The 16,947-nt window shown below is 34.4% G+C and overlaps 1 protein-coding gene across 6 annotated transcripts in view; it reads left to right on the top strand.

The window, feature by feature from the left end:
- Positions 1–16,947, top strand: part of LOC112057664 (voltage-gated potassium channel subunit beta-2) — a 49,844-nt gene that overhangs the window by 24,703 nt on the left and 8,194 nt on the right. Inside the window, exons 1-9 of one of the 6 annotated variants that reach the window (XM_024098159.2) lie at positions 4,448–4,552; positions 4,777–4,966; positions 8,346–8,419; positions 9,239–9,478; positions 9,576–9,669; positions 10,531–10,682; positions 11,396–11,475; positions 15,277–15,409; positions 16,417–16,583. In XM_024098159.2, the coding sequence (XP_023953927.1) occupies positions 4,812–4,966; positions 8,346–8,419; positions 9,239–9,478; positions 9,576–9,669; positions 10,531–10,682; positions 11,396–11,475; positions 15,277–15,409; positions 16,417–16,583 (1,095 nt within the window). In that variant the 5' untranslated portion in view covers positions 4,448–4,552; positions 4,777–4,811. Of the gene's footprint in view, positions 1–4,447; positions 4,967–8,345; positions 8,420–9,238; positions 9,479–9,575; positions 9,670–10,530; positions 10,683–11,395; positions 11,476–15,276; positions 15,410–16,416; positions 16,584–16,947 lie in introns of those variants that run through there. The other 5 variants (XM_052890563.1, XM_024098158.2, XM_024098157.2 and 2 more) reach the window with 5 other exon arrangements.

The raw sequence follows: 16,947 nt of genomic DNA, 5'->3' as shown, positions 1-16,947 counted from the left end.
TTATTTCCCGTTTCCATAAGAAAACGGAGATAAAATATAGCCTATGATACTCAAAAATACCGTGGCTTTTAATAGTGAAGGAATTCTCGAAATGGGTTCAGTAGATCCACAAACTTTACCTCTTTTAAATATTAGTAACTCTATCAAATAACTTGAAAAGGAACTGTAACTGTTTTTTATAAAAAAGTGTTTTTACTCATTTATTGTTAAAATTTAAATCTTTTACTAACTATTGGTTGTAAAATTGGGTTTTTTTATATTTATTATTGTTTTTTTTTTATTCGTCGAATGATAGTTCAGTTTTAAATGGTTAATTTATTGAGCACTATCAACACAAGTACAATTATAGTAAGTATATCTGTTCGCACGAAATGCAACTTTGGCTTCCGAATGAATAAATAAATTAAATAAATACCTTTTTTGCAAATATTCAATAGGTATCGCGCCGCGCGTCTCTCGTCGCTCGTAACTCTAGCTGTATCTTGATTTAATAACAATCTAAGCCTTCTTTCATAATAAGGCTGACTACAGACGTTCCTCAGTTTTGACAGCGCAGTTTTTACTGTACAGTTTTATCTAATAGAAATCTCAAATCTCGTCTATATAGAGTTAACAAATGCCGTAGGGTTGGGTGTGTTGGATGGATGCTTAATGTTGGTCTCCAAGGCAGTTATGGACCTGCCAATACCTACATAAGTTTAAGCAATGTGTTAAAACATTTACTTACAGCTCGTGCGATGTAGCATGGTGCGGTTGAAAGTTCGTTTCACTCTTGAAAGTTTGCCGCAATTCACGTTAATAGTACGTGTTATGATCGTCTAAGGCAAATGTCACCCGCACCATGCTACAGCGCACAATTTCACTCTTGAAAGTTTGCCGCGATTCACAGTAATAGTACGTGTTATGAACGTCTAAGGCAAATGTCACCCGCACCATGCTACAGCTCATACATACTCCTAGTAAAATCGAGGTTACTACACTTTGATGAGTTGCTTTAATGCCATTGGATCAGCTTTTATCTTAATACAGGAAGTAAAACTAAAATAAATTTCAATATTGTATGATTTTTTCAAAAGAGCAACTGTTGAGTTTTTTGCCGGCTTTTCAGCAGAACCTGCCATCCGAACCGTTGATAGAGTTTTTCACAAATAGTCAAACTTGACGTTTCAAAAGTGCTTGTAAAATAGGCCTACCGAAATACATGAATTTTGATTTTCATTGTGAATACAGTTCTCAGTTTTGCCTACAACACAGTTTTTTTGTTTTTATTGAATAGTTCAACTACACAATTAAATCTGCGGGTCTATAGCCTACGGGAAGACTAAAACCTTCAATGTTCCAACACGTGTAGTAAAATGGATCCCTTCTGTAACAGACCAAAAATAAACGTGACCTTTGAATAGACAAGGCTTAACTCAGACCCGGCTCTATAAATAAATGATTTATGTATTCAATCTTGATTTCTAGAACGATGAACGCCGCAACCATTTTCTTTAGTCTCTATTATTTTTATTTCACATCTATACATAAATTGAAAATGAAAACATCTTAAGAAATAATAATGCAAATTAAGTACTAGCTGACGCCGCCAGTAGTTCCTGAGATTAGCGAACGCGCTAATCTCAGGAACTACTGGTCCGATTTGAAATTTCTTTCATTGTTAGTTAGCCCATAGATTGAGGAATTCTATAGGTTATATATTATCCCCATATTCCTACGGGAACGGGAACCACGCGGATGAAACCGCGCAGCGTTTGCTAGTCATTGATACGGCTGATACGGCGGTAACTACACCCCTGAACACGATCCTATAGAATAAGAAAGATAGCGGTGAATTCGAAACTCGGACATGTGAGTTAACACTTTCGCTGTGCACTGATTTTTCTGTACTTTCCTCTGGCGCGGTACGAGGTCCATCTACCTCGTAACTTTTGAACACGCTAGACATACGAGGTCAATTGACCCCGTACCGCAGTGAACTTGTTAAACAAAACATCGTCAGAGAATAGCCGTGCTGATAGTAATGTACCGACCTAAGTTGCAATGCTTTTGTAATTTGATTCACGGTAAAGACCTATGACGTATTTTCTAGTAATTGTAACTTATTGGATTAAATTACGATTTTATGTCTATTTGGCAAAGTTTATTGTAGGTTCTCGTAGCTGTAATTTAAGATTCCTATTCAATACATAACTACAACACAATATAAGAGCTGTGATATACTAACAGTAGCCTGTCAATATATATATAACAGTATAGTTTATGTAAGACAAAATATTAATTTGTACAAACGAAAAGGAGATTTAAACCCACGTCTTACTAGACACGGGCATAAGTTAGTTATTTCTGCATATCGTCTCCAAAGAGTAAAAAAATCTTTTGTAGGTTTGGGTGTACTCTTCTATAATAAGATCCCCAAGACTGTGATGGACATGCCAATGCATAGCTTTAAGCAATGTGTTAAAAAACATTTACTTAGTCGTGCGTACTACAACATTAATGAGTTCCTTAATGATAAAGATGCTTGGAGCCCGTTGGATCAGCTTCCACCTTCACACAGGAAGTAAAACTATAAGAAATCTAAACAGTAATTGTTATCAATTGTAAATTATAATACTGTATGACTTTTTCAAAAGAGCAACTGTTGAGTTTCTTGCCGGTATCTTCTCAGCAGAACCTTCCTTCCGAACCGGTGGTAGAATCTTTACAAATAGTCAACTGACGTGTCAAAAGTGCTTGTAAACTGAGCCTACTTGAAATAAATGATTTTTGATTTCATTTTGATAGCCCAGTGGATATGACCGCTGCCTCCGATTACAGAAGGTGTGGGTTCGAATCCGGTCCGGGGCATGCACCTCCAACTTTTCAGTTGTGTGCATTTATAGAAGAGACTCGAGCTCAGCAGTGAGCTGAATATGGGTTGATGATGATGATGATGATGATGTTGATGATGATGATGATAATGATGATGATGATGATGATTAAATACATGGCTATACCCATACTAATATTATAAATTCGAAAGTAAGTCTGTCTGTCTGCCCTTCTGTTACTTTTGCACGGCCATACCGCTTAACCGATTTAGATGAAATTTGGTATAAAAATAAATTGGACCTTGAAGGACATAGGATAATTTTTATCCCAGAAAAGTCCAAGGTTCCTGCGGGATTTGCAAAAAAATAAATTTCACGAGTAAGAAGTCGCGGGCGTCCACTAGCGAACGCCCGCGATTTCGTCCGCGCGTGTATTGTTCCGAGATGAAAAGCCTTTGTGTTGTATGTAATCCAGAGTAAAATCTATTTCAATTCCAAATTTCAGCCAAATCCGTTCAGTAGTAGCGGCGCTAAAGAGTGACAAACACTTAAACAAACATCCAATACAAACGTTCGCGTTTAAAATATTATAAGGATAGGATATATACAGATTAGGTGCTTTTTCAACCTCGTATGATAGCCATATATGCCTCATTTTCGTTATCAACCCATATTCGGCTCACTGGTGAGCTCGAGTCTCCTCTCAGAATGAGAGGGGTTAGGTCAATAGTCCACCACGCTGGCCCAATGCCGATTGATAGACACACACGCAAATAATTACAAACACCTAAAAATAAGCTAAGAATAGTAAATCATAAAATAAAACAAAAAAAACATATCATTACACTAAATACGCACCCAGGAAATGCACGCACGCACTAAATCCAGGAAGTTTATATTATTGCAACACACCGATTTACACAAACTGATCGTGAGAAACTCCCAAAACTCTGGTAATAAGGTTCAAGTTGATTTGATGTAAGCCGGTTAGGAATCAACAAGTAGAATTCTTTGAATGACGCCACATTAAAAAATTAAATAAGTCACCGATACCGAAAGGCCTAAAACAGTAAAAAACAATGTTAAACAATATTATTTAAATCATACACTAAAATTAAAATACTTAAATTATCTTATTTAAACAATTACGCTGTGGGAAAATTTAATGTAAGGATTGTACGAGCTTTGATGCTTAACGGAGCACAGTTGCATATCAACTGATTGCAACTTTAGCCGTTTTCCAATTTCAACTAATTTAGGGCCGATCCACATTATTCCGTAGAAAATATTTTCATGGAGTGTGACGTTCGGAACGTGAGACAGGTAATACATTTGTCTCGTTCGAAACAAGTAAAGATGGCGCTAATTTCAAACGAGACTACTCACAAAGTAGTGTTTTTTTTTTGTTTTTATCAAAACAAAGAAAAAAATCATTGAGTTTATAAGGAAAATTGTGAACTTTTTTTTTTTGTTGAATTGGGCGGGAACGGTTATCACCGTATTTCAACATTAAAATCAATCATATCCAGACATTTTGTAATCGACACAGTACCTGGTAGGTCTAGAAATAGATCAGATCGGTAGAGCGCGAGCCGCATGCGCGGGGAAGCGGCGCGCGCAGCCCTTTGTTCCAACCCCTAGGCCACGCTCTCCGCGTTACGACACAGTATCCGATTTCGCAGCAGAAACCTCCACGTCAGCGCCACACATTTTAACAATTAGACAGTACCACCAGCCTGGTGAGTGCCCCACTCGCCGTTTAATCACCGTTACCTTCAGTATATCGCGATAGTGCTTAGATGTTTCTTCTGAAGTCGACCACTCGAAATAGAGGACTAGATGTTAGCGATTAGGGCATGCATGCTTTTCTATGTTTATGTCCTTGAGTGTTAAAACTTAACCCGCAATATCCTTTCCTTCGGCAGTGGAAGTGTACGTTTCATTACAGATAAGATATTTGTAGGGAGTTAAGATGCTGTTGCTAAGCGTAGGAGCAGAATGAGGCGGCTCGAGATGCAGGGACGGGAGGGCGGCGGGAAAGACGGCATCATGTCGCGCAGCGAATCAACGGTCAGCCGCTGCACGCCGCACACGCCGCTCGGCCCGCCCGACTCCGTCAGCGTCGACTCCAATCCCATGCCCACCATATACCGGTAACTGGACCCTTGCGGACCCTTGCGCCGCGCCGTCTGGGGAGAAGACGTACCTCCGACAGTCGTTGCGCAATCGATTCCAACTCTGGTACTTACAAGGAGTCAAACTGTTTAATATTTAATGAAATCGATTGTGTATTGCGACTCAAGCTGCTGCGCAATTGCACGATAGCCAATACGGTATATCCACACGTCCCATGACCTTCATTAGACTGCAGTCCCGATGCGCCATACCTATATGTCTTCCCCCAGCGGTGAGTAAAGCTGAGCACTTCGCTGCATTGCGCACAGGGACCGACGCATGCGAGTAGGCACCAAGAAGGCGATGTATCTTTAGCGGCGTTGTTGTTAAGTATTGTTGAACATCTAAAGCTTTGGTCAGATCAATAAAAAAACTTTGCACAGAAGATTCTTGGATGTGTGTCGCTAAAAGCAGAAAGCCAGAAAGCACAAGTAAAATTAACAGTTTTCATGTATCCGACCATAGCCTTACGAGTACATACAAAACAGCTTAAGATACCGCCGACATTTTGTACGACGCTTGGCTTGCCTCATGCTGACTGCGACGACTACAATATGCCAGGTATGGTATCAGAAAACCTCATTGTCGCTTATCACAGCCTCATGTTTCTTAATATCCTTTTCCTTGCTATATTACATCACTCTTTGTAGAACCACAAGTACCGCTTCGTATCTAAGTACCTGATCTAAGTGCAACTTAGAACTCTTAGGAATTTGTGTAAAAACATCGAACTCTTCTAAATTAGAATTTAGAGTAGGTACATTTTGTTTCTAACACTCAGTATATAGTAACATTTGTTATGTTTATATTACCATGGTAAATATGTGCTGGCCTAAAAAATTGGATATTTTGAAAATATAATACGTATTTAAAAGTATATTGCTTTATATAAAAAGGGCAAGTTAACAAAATACCTCCAAGATAATAAATACCTGCATTGTAGCGAAATAATAAAATAAAGTTACTTATACGCTGCAATCAGCTAATTATAGAAATAAAAATAATTTTAGAAATTATTCTGTATTCCATATACTTATTTATTACAACTATCGGCGACCTTTTATGACAATCTCAATGTTGTAAATTGACATGCAGATACTTATCAATTACTATTATTATTAGCCTATATTAACAGCCCACTTTAAAGCCAGGCTTCCCTCCTTTATAGGAGAGAGAATAAATATTAAATAAATTCCAATATTTAACAATAATTTATTAACATTTTAAGTTAAAAGCAACATCTGCTTTCAAGAATACTTAATTAATTAAGGTTTTCATTTACATTTAGTAGGTATATTAGATGAATACTTGTAGTTAGTTACCATACATAAAAGTCAATAAGTAATTAATTCAAACAGTACCTATTGAATATTCATTTTTAGTTACATGTAAAAAACATTATTAGATAACATCTAACTTAGAAAATTTGTATAATTAGTAAAATTCTAAACTAGTAAGACCACAGAATTAGATGTAGTTATCAATAAAACGTAGATTGTAGGTTTAGACAATTTTCTATAGAAATGTAGTTAAATCATAACGAAGGAAATTCATACAGTTTAATTTGATAAACACTAACATTTTTGAAAAGGGATTAGTGATTTAGATCCTTTATATTAGACAGCATCTTTAGAAACATAGACTAGCTAGAAAACTTCTAATAACCAAGAGTGTTTTAAGATTTATAACTTTGTTATTGATTAAAGAAAGAATAATTAGTATGAATAAATTGGATCGATTATTACTACTACTATTTGCAAGAAATCTAAGCATATAATATAATTTATTAACAAACAGCTAAGTTAAACAGCAACATCTGAATTTATAGTTTTATTTCAGATGATTTACAATTTGACTGTACAATTTTTGCAGCCCCTACTGACTTTTTTAAAGTCAGAAGTTTTTAAAGTCAGTCAGCTACCGTTGAGTATATGCTGGCTCTTCTTGGTAGAGTTTTTACCTTTTATTATTTTCTTTGTAATTGTTTTCTGTGCATTAAAATATTAATAAATAAATAAACTAAATAGACCAAGATCCCAAAGTGATCTAACATATTATAGTTTCACACAGATGAAACCTTAGGTTTTCAATATGATATCATGTGCTTTGTATATCGGTGAGATTTGCTCTGTGACATCTGGGCAGGTAACTACAAGAAAGTTGAATTTAAGTCACGCAAATACTCGAAAATGCCTGAACCTATTTGGATAATTCTTTTTTTTTGTACAATAGCCCCCTGTCGTACCATCACAAACAAAAAATAATTATCTAAATCGTTTCAAGCAACTTTGAGTAGTCGAGTAGCAATTTTCTATTAATTAGCTTTCTCACATCTCCAGGTGTCACAGACCAAGTCTCCACAAAAACTCAAGTATTCAAAGCACATGATTCGTTATTAAAAACCTAAGGTTTCATCTGTGTGAAAGTAAAATGTGTCAGATCGCTCTGGCATCTTACTCTAATATAAATTAAAGCTGCTTTTTGAGACAGTGGTAGAGTCTTTACAATCAAAATGTTTGAAAAGTTAAAACTAAAACAAAGCCTAATGGAAATAAATGAATTTTGAAAATAACACGACAGCGCTGTCAACAATAAAACCGTTGGTCTTGGCTAGATTTTATAAATATTAATTCAATAAAATACAGTTTAAGTTTGTACAGTAAAGAGGTTACAAAAAAAGAACTAGTAGTCATTATGAAATATTATGAAAAAAATATATTAAAAACGCTCAGAGAGTCTGGTTGAAATCTCAAGTAAACTACAATATTTATAATTTAGACCAGTTAACATAACTGTAATATGTATAGACTTATGTTAACTGGTCAAAATTATAAATATTGTAATCTAATATTATAAATGCGAAAGTAAGTCTATCTGTCTGTTACCTTTTCACAGCTTAACGGCTGAACTGATGAATTTTGGTAGGTATATAACGGTAAATGGGACCTTGGAGCCAAAACATAGGGTACTTTTTGACCCTAAAATATAATTGCAAGAGGGTGAAATAGTGGTTGAAAGCTTGTATGGAAAGTTCTTAATTTTTAGAGTTGCAGTTTTAAAATTTTGTTCATAAATCATAAAAAATATACGAAATATAACATGATTCAAGATTTTTTTTTAATTCAACCTCCAAAGTGGTGGTGACATAGGGGTTGAAAGTTTACATCGATTTCCACGAAGAAGACGGGCGTCCGCTAGTAAAAAATATAACACACAGACACTTCACAAGATATATCTCAAACTACATATAGACATTTTTACAAAACACTAAGCACAGAGAGAACGAACACTTCACATAGTCAAAGTTTTGAAGAAATGAATAGACTTTATGATATTTGTCAACTGTTTGTTTCGCAGATGTCGCGCTCCCATCGCATCGCTCGATTGTATGGATGAATTTAGCGCCAACTCGCAGCAGATGCTGGATCAAGGTAAGATAATAGACTAAAGGAGACCGGGCTAACACGTTACAGAAAAAAATAAACGATGAAAATCTGTTGTTTATAGTTAATATAAATAAATATTTTATAGTTAATCAAAATCATCATAAATAATTAGAATTCACAGTTGTTAATTACGCAAAGTATTTTTTGAAATGTGTGTTTTTGTTGTAATGGTGCATTTTATTATAATGTATTCGTACTTACCCATATCTTGATTGTCAATTTGAAATTAAACCAGTCTAAAATTTATATTATTATTTGGATATTGTAACGGTTCAATCATCATAATAAGACCCAGCAATATACGAAAAATATTTGGTCTGCTTTATGATCAAAGAATCTTTATAATTGATGAATTCTATATTTATAATTTAGACCAGTTAACATAATTGTAATACTTATGTTAACTGGTCTAAATTATAAATATTGTCACTTTTATGATCAAATAATCTTTATTTCTTTCACATTTACTTAGAGAGAAACAATTTTAAATAAATCTTACTAGGTACGTATTTTAACAATCAGCTCGAAACAAACAATTTTTAATTCTACCCACCAAAATTTATATTGTTTAGTGCGTTACTACAGTGTAAGTGCTACTGTTACATAGTTTTTATCCTTTGACTTTATCTATCTTAAATATATTAATTTATTGATAGTAGGTACCTTAACAATACAACCTTAAATATAATAATTTTTCATAATACTCTGTATCATGAAAAATTATTATATTTAAGTTAAGTAAAGTATTCCAAATTAATGAAACTGATAAGAGAACAAACAAGTGTATCGGATATATATTTTCAGCCGGTGACATAAATATGTCATCTAAGCACAACATGTCGGCATACATGGGCAACCATGCTAGCATGCCGTCGTCAGTTACACCTGGTTTGCGGTACAAGAATTTGGGCAAGTCTGGTCTTAGAGTACCTAACATTGGCTTGGGATTGTGGACGATGTTAAATGAAGATTGCGCTGAAGACATCATCATGACAGCCTTGGAAAATGGCATCAACTTGTTTGATTTATCTGAAGCTCATTGTGGTAAATACATAAATAATAAACTTATCTCCGAATTACCTTGGCAATGCATATAGTATTAAAAACTTAATATGAACTTTATAAATATTAATTTTTGTAGCCCGAGGAGAGGCGGAGCTAGGGAAAATACTAAAGAAAAGAAATGTGAGACGAACCAGTATAATTATTACAACCAAAATTTACTGGAGTACCAAGTGCGTATAATTGTTTTTTTAAGTAGGATTTTAATTACTTTTAGCAATTTTATATAAATCATAGCTAACTGACTAATGCGCATGTAAAAGTAATTTTACATTTGTTCATATCATTCTCAAATCATAAAGATAAAAAATTCAAGAGGATTTCTTAATTTATATACAGTTCAAATGAAATGAAAATTACCATCAATAACTTACATTAAAAAATTTCATTAATCTTACTTCCTACTAACATCATAAACGCTAAAGTTTGTATGGATGTCTGTTACTGTTTCTACTGAACCGATTTGGCTGAAGTTTTAAATAAAGATAGATACCCCGGATTAACACATAGGCTACACTAGGTCATTTCATAAAATTACTTAGTTTATTAGTTCACGTAGTTTGAAAATGGGTTTAATATTTTTTTAATTCAAGCACTGCCGAGATTAATAACAAAAAAAAACAAAACGACTATAGTTTAAATTTTAATATATAGTGATACTTTTTTATTATTTAATGATTTCTCACATTAACAAAGGAAAGTAAAAATTTAATTTTACTATATTCTTGGTGTAAGCAAAGGCCATAACCTAAATGTTTTCTGTGATACAGTGTGGTGTGAAAACTGTGAAAATGTCCTATTACAAGACACTTTTGTTAGAACAAAAATTATGGTTAGAACTTAGCCTCTTATGATTCCGTGGTATTGGCCTTTGCTTAAAGCTACAGCGATGCATTTTACATGATATCAAGGACTCATGCTCAGCGAAATGATTTCTTCGCTTTTTGCTTTGTGCGATTCCCTTGAGGCTTCATTAATACAAAAATAATGCTTTTGGCTTTTATAGAATCTAATATTTTATCTCCATTTACTAGGCTAACAGGTCCTCATGCTAACAGGTCAGATGAAAGGGGCTTATCTAGGAAACATGTCATAGAAAGTGTGAAGGCATCAATGCAACGACTTCAAGTTGATTATATAGATGTTGTGCTTTTGCATAAAATTGATCCTGTTTGTCCCATGGAAGGTATGTTTCTGTATGATTACTCTTATATCAATACATCAATAAAAAAGCATCAATCATAAAATATATCAACCAGCAGAAATAGATGAAACCGGTAAATGGCACAAGTATGCCTCTCTGACTGAGAGTTACATATTTGTACCTATTGCCGTGGAGACCCTTGGGCGTTGGAGTTGCAGTGCCAAAAAAATTCACCGAATCATTTCACCGCGGCTAGGACTTTGACGTGGACGAAGTCCCAAATGTCTGTTATGGTAGTTGGCTCATAATAAATTTAATTTAAACAATATTAATTTCGTGTCCGAAATATATCGATATTAATTAATAAAAGTTAAGGATTTCTTAGAAAACTTAATTTAAAAATCATGTATTTTTAATTTTCCAAACCTCAAAAACGCTGTCGTCCGTTTTTTGACGTCACAATGTTACTTTGTGTACTACACGTCAAACTAAAAACTGTTAACTAATATTTTTGTCAAACGCTCCGTTAGTAATGTTAACGTGACCACATAAAACAGTTGAAATATAGATCATCATGTCCCACAGGCATTTTGACTCGAATTGTCTAAAAAATATTTGAAAATTAAAATTTTCATGTAATCACGTCTTGAAAAAAATTAATATTTTTTTTTCAATCTAGTTGAACTATAATGAACAATTTAAGATTAAAAAAAAAGTGTCAAAGCTAGCCTATTATAATATGTTTTGTATTTTAGAATTGGTGCGAGCTATGACGTTCGTGATCAATCAAGGATGGGTTATGTATTGGGGCACGGCACGTTGGTCCCCTTCCGAGGTAAGCGAACCTACTTTTTCACTTAAACCTAAGAGAGCCGTTTATACATTTGAAATAAATGTATAAATGGATCAATTGATGTTTACTGTGTCCGTATGACGTAATGAAAAAAATTAAAAAAAAATTATAGTTTTTAATTTTAGATCTTTTAATACGATTATAATGCTCCTCAAGTATAACTTTTATATAGTGAAAATATGCTTTTAAAACATCATATTTTTTTTCCTTTCCGTGGACAAAGTGGATAATCGCTAGCTATGTTTCATTATAAAAAAGTAGGTTCTTAAAGTTTTCATATGTTCTTTTTTTCCAATCACAAGGTAGTTATTGCAAACCATTGAAGAGTTCCCTTATCTGTCCTTTGTCTTCATCATCAGACCCTTTAGAACAGTCACAACCCATCTGGGTGAAAAGTTCTCATTCAGACAAAATAATCAAGCCCAATCACAAGGTAGCTACTGTAAGCCCTTGAAGAGTTCCCTTATCTGTCCTTTGTCTTCATCATCAGACCCTTTTTAAATTCACAACCCATCTGGGTGAAAAGTTCTCATTAAGACAAAATAATCAAGCCCAATCACTAGGTAGCTACTGTAAACCGTTGATGAGTTCCCTTGAGTTTCCTTCGTCTCCATCACCAGAACCCGAATGACACTCACAACCCATCTTGATGTAAAGTTCTCACCAATACAAATTAATCAAACCCAAGCACAAGGTAACTGCTGTAAGCTGTTGACGTGTTTCCTCGTCAGTGTTTCGGCTCCATCATCAGGTTGACTCCAGACCTTCATTAAGTTATAGTGCTTTAAAATGCTTTATGAAAAAATTAAGAAACGCATTGGCCACATCTACAATTTTCAATAGATCCCCTTGATTTTTCCAGGATCCCTGATCAAATCCTGATTTCCTTATTATGGTACCACCCTCGGAATATCTCCTTTCTAACAAAAAAATCATCATCAGAATTAAATCATAAACGACGAATGATAATCATAATCATAATAATCATTATGCGCGAAAACACATAAAAAAATATATACGGTCGAATTGAGAAACCTCTTCCTTTTGTTAAAGTCGGTTAGAAATCAAAGTTATTACCATAAATCTATTGTGGTTTGATCCGGGTTACTACCTGACTTAGGTATGTAATTCAATGCTTCTTATAAACGTTCGTTACTCAGAAGTATATTTGTTGACAACGGTGAAGTATTGCAGTAACCTAAGACTCTCTTTTCCCAGCAAAAACTCGAGTCAGCATTTCGACAAACAAACAACGATTTTTTTTAGTAATTGATTTGCGTTTTTGTTTCCCATGTACAGAAAATAATACTGATAAATTAGTTTTTAACGTTTGTGAAAAAAAACATATAGAACTAGTATCTTCGCGCCGCTTAATTTTTTTATCCAACGCAGCGGATTTTAACGGTTGTCGACAATCGATAGAGTAATTCAAGGAAAGAGTTTTTAAGGACTGTCAGGATTTACACGCGGATGAAGGGGCTATATGTCAATAAATTGTGAATAAATCAGACGCTACATTTTATTTGTAGGTACCTATAAGTAATGTTAATACCAACCTTTTTTAGTTTTGCACCTACTTTGCTGTATTAACCCTATACGTCGTACGTATTAACTTGTACGTCTATGCTAAAACGCGGAGTTCGCCAGGCATACATTTCTTAATTCCAGAGTTATTTTAGAGCTGCAGAGAGTAGTAAACATACATATACATATACTTTAAGCCTGATAAACGGTTCTACATTTTACATTAGTATAGATATAGATAAACAGCAATAGGTTCAAAGCATAAAGATAATATAATAGATGTAAAAAAATGTAAACATATTTAGCATGCAATCATACTTTTGGATGTGCGTCGTTCGAATAGCTATAGAGTTTGTTGGGTTCTTTGTTATGGTAGTGACCTACAAAAGAAATGATCGAATCAGAACAACGTCGCGCGGACGGGTTCGTTTCACACCAATGATTGGCAGTTAAGGACATTTATCGTAACGTATCCGCTCGCCCATATCCTTAATAATCTTATAGAATGGGAGCCTGCGATTGCCACACATACCTGATTTTGACTAAGGCTGACAGTTTGTCAGCGCATGCTCCTATCGCCGTGGTGGTAAGAGCAATGCCATACGAGATGTTATATACAATGGAATAAAACTAGCGGACGCCCGCGACTTTATTCGCGTGGAGCGTATGTGTCAATCCATAGTAAAATCCAAATTGCTTCAGTAGACGCAGCGCAAAGGAAGAACAAACATACACACTTACACAAACAAACACACACTTCACACAAACTTTCGCATTTTTTAATATTAGTGTGATAAAAAGGTTCTAAAATGATGTTGAGTTGATGAAATTGAATGATAGGTATAATTAGTGAAAATAACAAAATACTGTACGCGTCTGAGGTAGACCAAATTCTGGAATTGAAATTAGAAAATGGTGGTTGCCAATCCTAGAGTTGACGATCGAATAAGTTCACCACATTCCTACCTTCAAGTCTTGTTCTAAAAGTGCCTTTCCATTACTGAAGATCCTAGCTCGCTAAACTTCTTATTGTTCATGACTAGGCGGAAAAGTTCTCCTAATATATTTACACACAGTCCACACTCCCTTATATTTCGTAGCCAGAATTACTTTCTTCCTCTCTTCATCTTTGTCTCTTAATCTCTTCATCTTCTTTACCTTCTTTTCTTTTGCCTGTCGGTAACGGTAAGTATGGATGCCAATTATATATATTGGATCGTATAAAACGAAAACTTATCAACATTACATGCAGGATATTATGACAAATCGTGTCTCTAGTCGCCATACCGTTAGCTTCGTGGCAACCTAGAGACCCTTAAGTATTTTTCCAAGGCTCGGTATATTGCTTGCCGTAAAGTTAAATAAGTGGTGATTGGTGATTTCTCAAAATAAATGTGCCGCGGAAAATATTCTAGAATACGGTTTATACTTAGACGGCTGAAACAAGTTACCTTCCAAACAACATAATTATTTAAGGTAGGTTAATTCTTACTTTCACTCTTCATAATAGGTCTGTCTGGCTATCGCACGCTCTTGGTCTATTATAGTTAAATTACAAAACGAATACAAGATCATAGCCCGTGTAATAAAAATACTATATAACTTGATGTAAGCTTTACAAGTTTAGCAGTAGATGATAATTTATTATTAATTAACCTGTAAAATGTAAAACAAAAATAATTTATGTATATGTGATGTACCATGTATATATGATGTACCACAAACATAGTAGGTACTTCAAAGATTTACGAAATGGTATGCTTCTTAAATAAAGATTAGGTATTTAATTTATAACTTTAAAAAAAAAAAAAAAAAGTATTCCGACGAATTGATACACTCCTCCTTTTTTAACCGACTTAAAAAAAGGAGGATTATTATATTATTAGTATATATATTCGTCGGAATATTTTTTTGAAATATAAATAGAAGGGGGTGAAATAGGGGTTGAAAGTTTCCAATGATTTGCACGCGGACGAAGTCGCGGGTAACAAAATGAATTTATTAGTCACTACATCTAGATAGTAATATAGTACAAGATCCGGCATAAGAAATATTTACCCTCATCTGTTATTAAATTGGGATAAGAAATTAATGACAGAAAATATTTACATTGACCTAGTTGCCTAGTTAAATTGCGGCCGGTGCTGGGTTCACTGTGAACACCATCTATCATTTATTTCATAGCACTAATGAATTATATATGAGAGTATATATTTCTAATGCCGGATCTTAGACCAATATTGGATCGTTGTTATCTAGATTATGGACGCGTACACAAACTGTAGACAGTTCAACTGCATTACACCAATAGTTGAACAAACAGAATACCACATGTTCTGTAGAGAAAAACCTGAACTATACATGCCGGAGTTATATCACAAAATTGGTGTTGGTAAGTACAAAATTTATACATATTGTACAATTCTCAGACCAATTATAGAAGGACCTGTATCGCACTCATAGTCACGAACGAAATTGTCTGTCATTTTCTGATGAAAACGAGCTTAGATTTGGTATATATTTTATACTAAATTAGAAGTTTCTGCCCGTTTTTTACATAATTCAATTACATAAAAGGTATTTTTACTGAGCTCTTTAACCGACGAACACGATTACAACTATTTAACATCGATTCTATATAGACAGTTTTTATAATCACATTAGATCGTTGATCATATACTTTGACAGAAAAGTAACGTCTAGCGAGGCAGGTCCTATACAATAATTGGTCTGAGTGTTCAATTAGATGCATGTTTAATTAGATGTCCCTACCCCAACTAGCACGAAGAGTCAACTAAAGAAGTTAAAAACCAATCTAAATTATGACTTCTGGTAATTCTACTTGCTGTTTGGGACACGCTTTAACCTCCTGCCGAATTATTCGTGCTTTATATGTTTTGAAATGTTGTACTAAGTTCTTTAGATGTTTATACAGTGCACCCGTTTAAGTGAGCATAGCCATATTATTGGACTGAAAATCAGTTCTACATAGTACTTTAGACAAAATTAAGAATATTGGCTATTGAAAAAAATATATTCCCAGAAATTTTAAAATTAGAACTTTTTTCACAAGCTTTTAAGTTGATACGGCTTTTTATGTTGTATGTTTTTATGTTAAATGTCGTTCAAAGTTACAAACACAATAATATCCAATTTTTAACAAAATTGACGGTTTAATACACAATCTATTAGTTCAATCGAACACAAATATCTCACTATTATATATAACAATGTATATCATTTATTGTAAAGAACTTTTTTTTATATTTACTATGTATACTTAGTGAACAACAATTGAATCACAGAACTGTAGTAAAATTGTAGATAGACGAGCTCGAATGGCCTCTGGCAGGAGGTACGAGCGTGTGTCGTATTATCTGTGATTCTACTTGTTCATAGGCGTCATGTGTCTGATCCCAGGGATGATGGCTTGGTCCGCGATCACGACAGACAAAGGCCTGGGTCGTGAAGAAATCACTGGACTCTTTGCAAAATCCAGGTTCAACAGGAAGTATAGTACATTTAGCTGGTGTGAGGAGGATCTTGCTGTACCGGACGTGAGCGAGGTTTGTACGGAACACTTTTCTAAGACATACGAGTAGGAAACTGAATATTGAAGCCGGCACTACGCTAGGTCAACTAAATTCGTAAATGGTACGATCAATATTCCGATTGCTAAGCTATACTCAACGTACCCTAACTATAGCTTAGTCTTTTTTATTGAGAAATAATATAAAAAGAGACTCAATTTAACTTATTTTAGTAGCAATACAAATCATGCCCTCGTGGAATGGTGGCAAGAATAGGTCGTTCCGTAACCAATCGGCACAACTAACCACACTGAAAAAATTAAAAATAAAATTTGCACTACGATTACAATGTCCAAGGTTCTCCAAGGATCTTAAGCATTCTTACGTTATGGAAATGGTA

This window comes from Bicyclus anynana, chromosome Z, assembly GCF_947172395.1.
Source record: "Bicyclus anynana chromosome Z, ilBicAnyn1.1, whole genome shotgun sequence".
NCBI classification, from domain to species: domain Eukaryota; kingdom Metazoa; phylum Arthropoda; class Insecta; order Lepidoptera; family Nymphalidae; genus Bicyclus; species Bicyclus anynana.
Note: the sequence above shows the minus strand (reverse complement) of the source record. Positions and strands in the feature narration are given on the sequence as shown.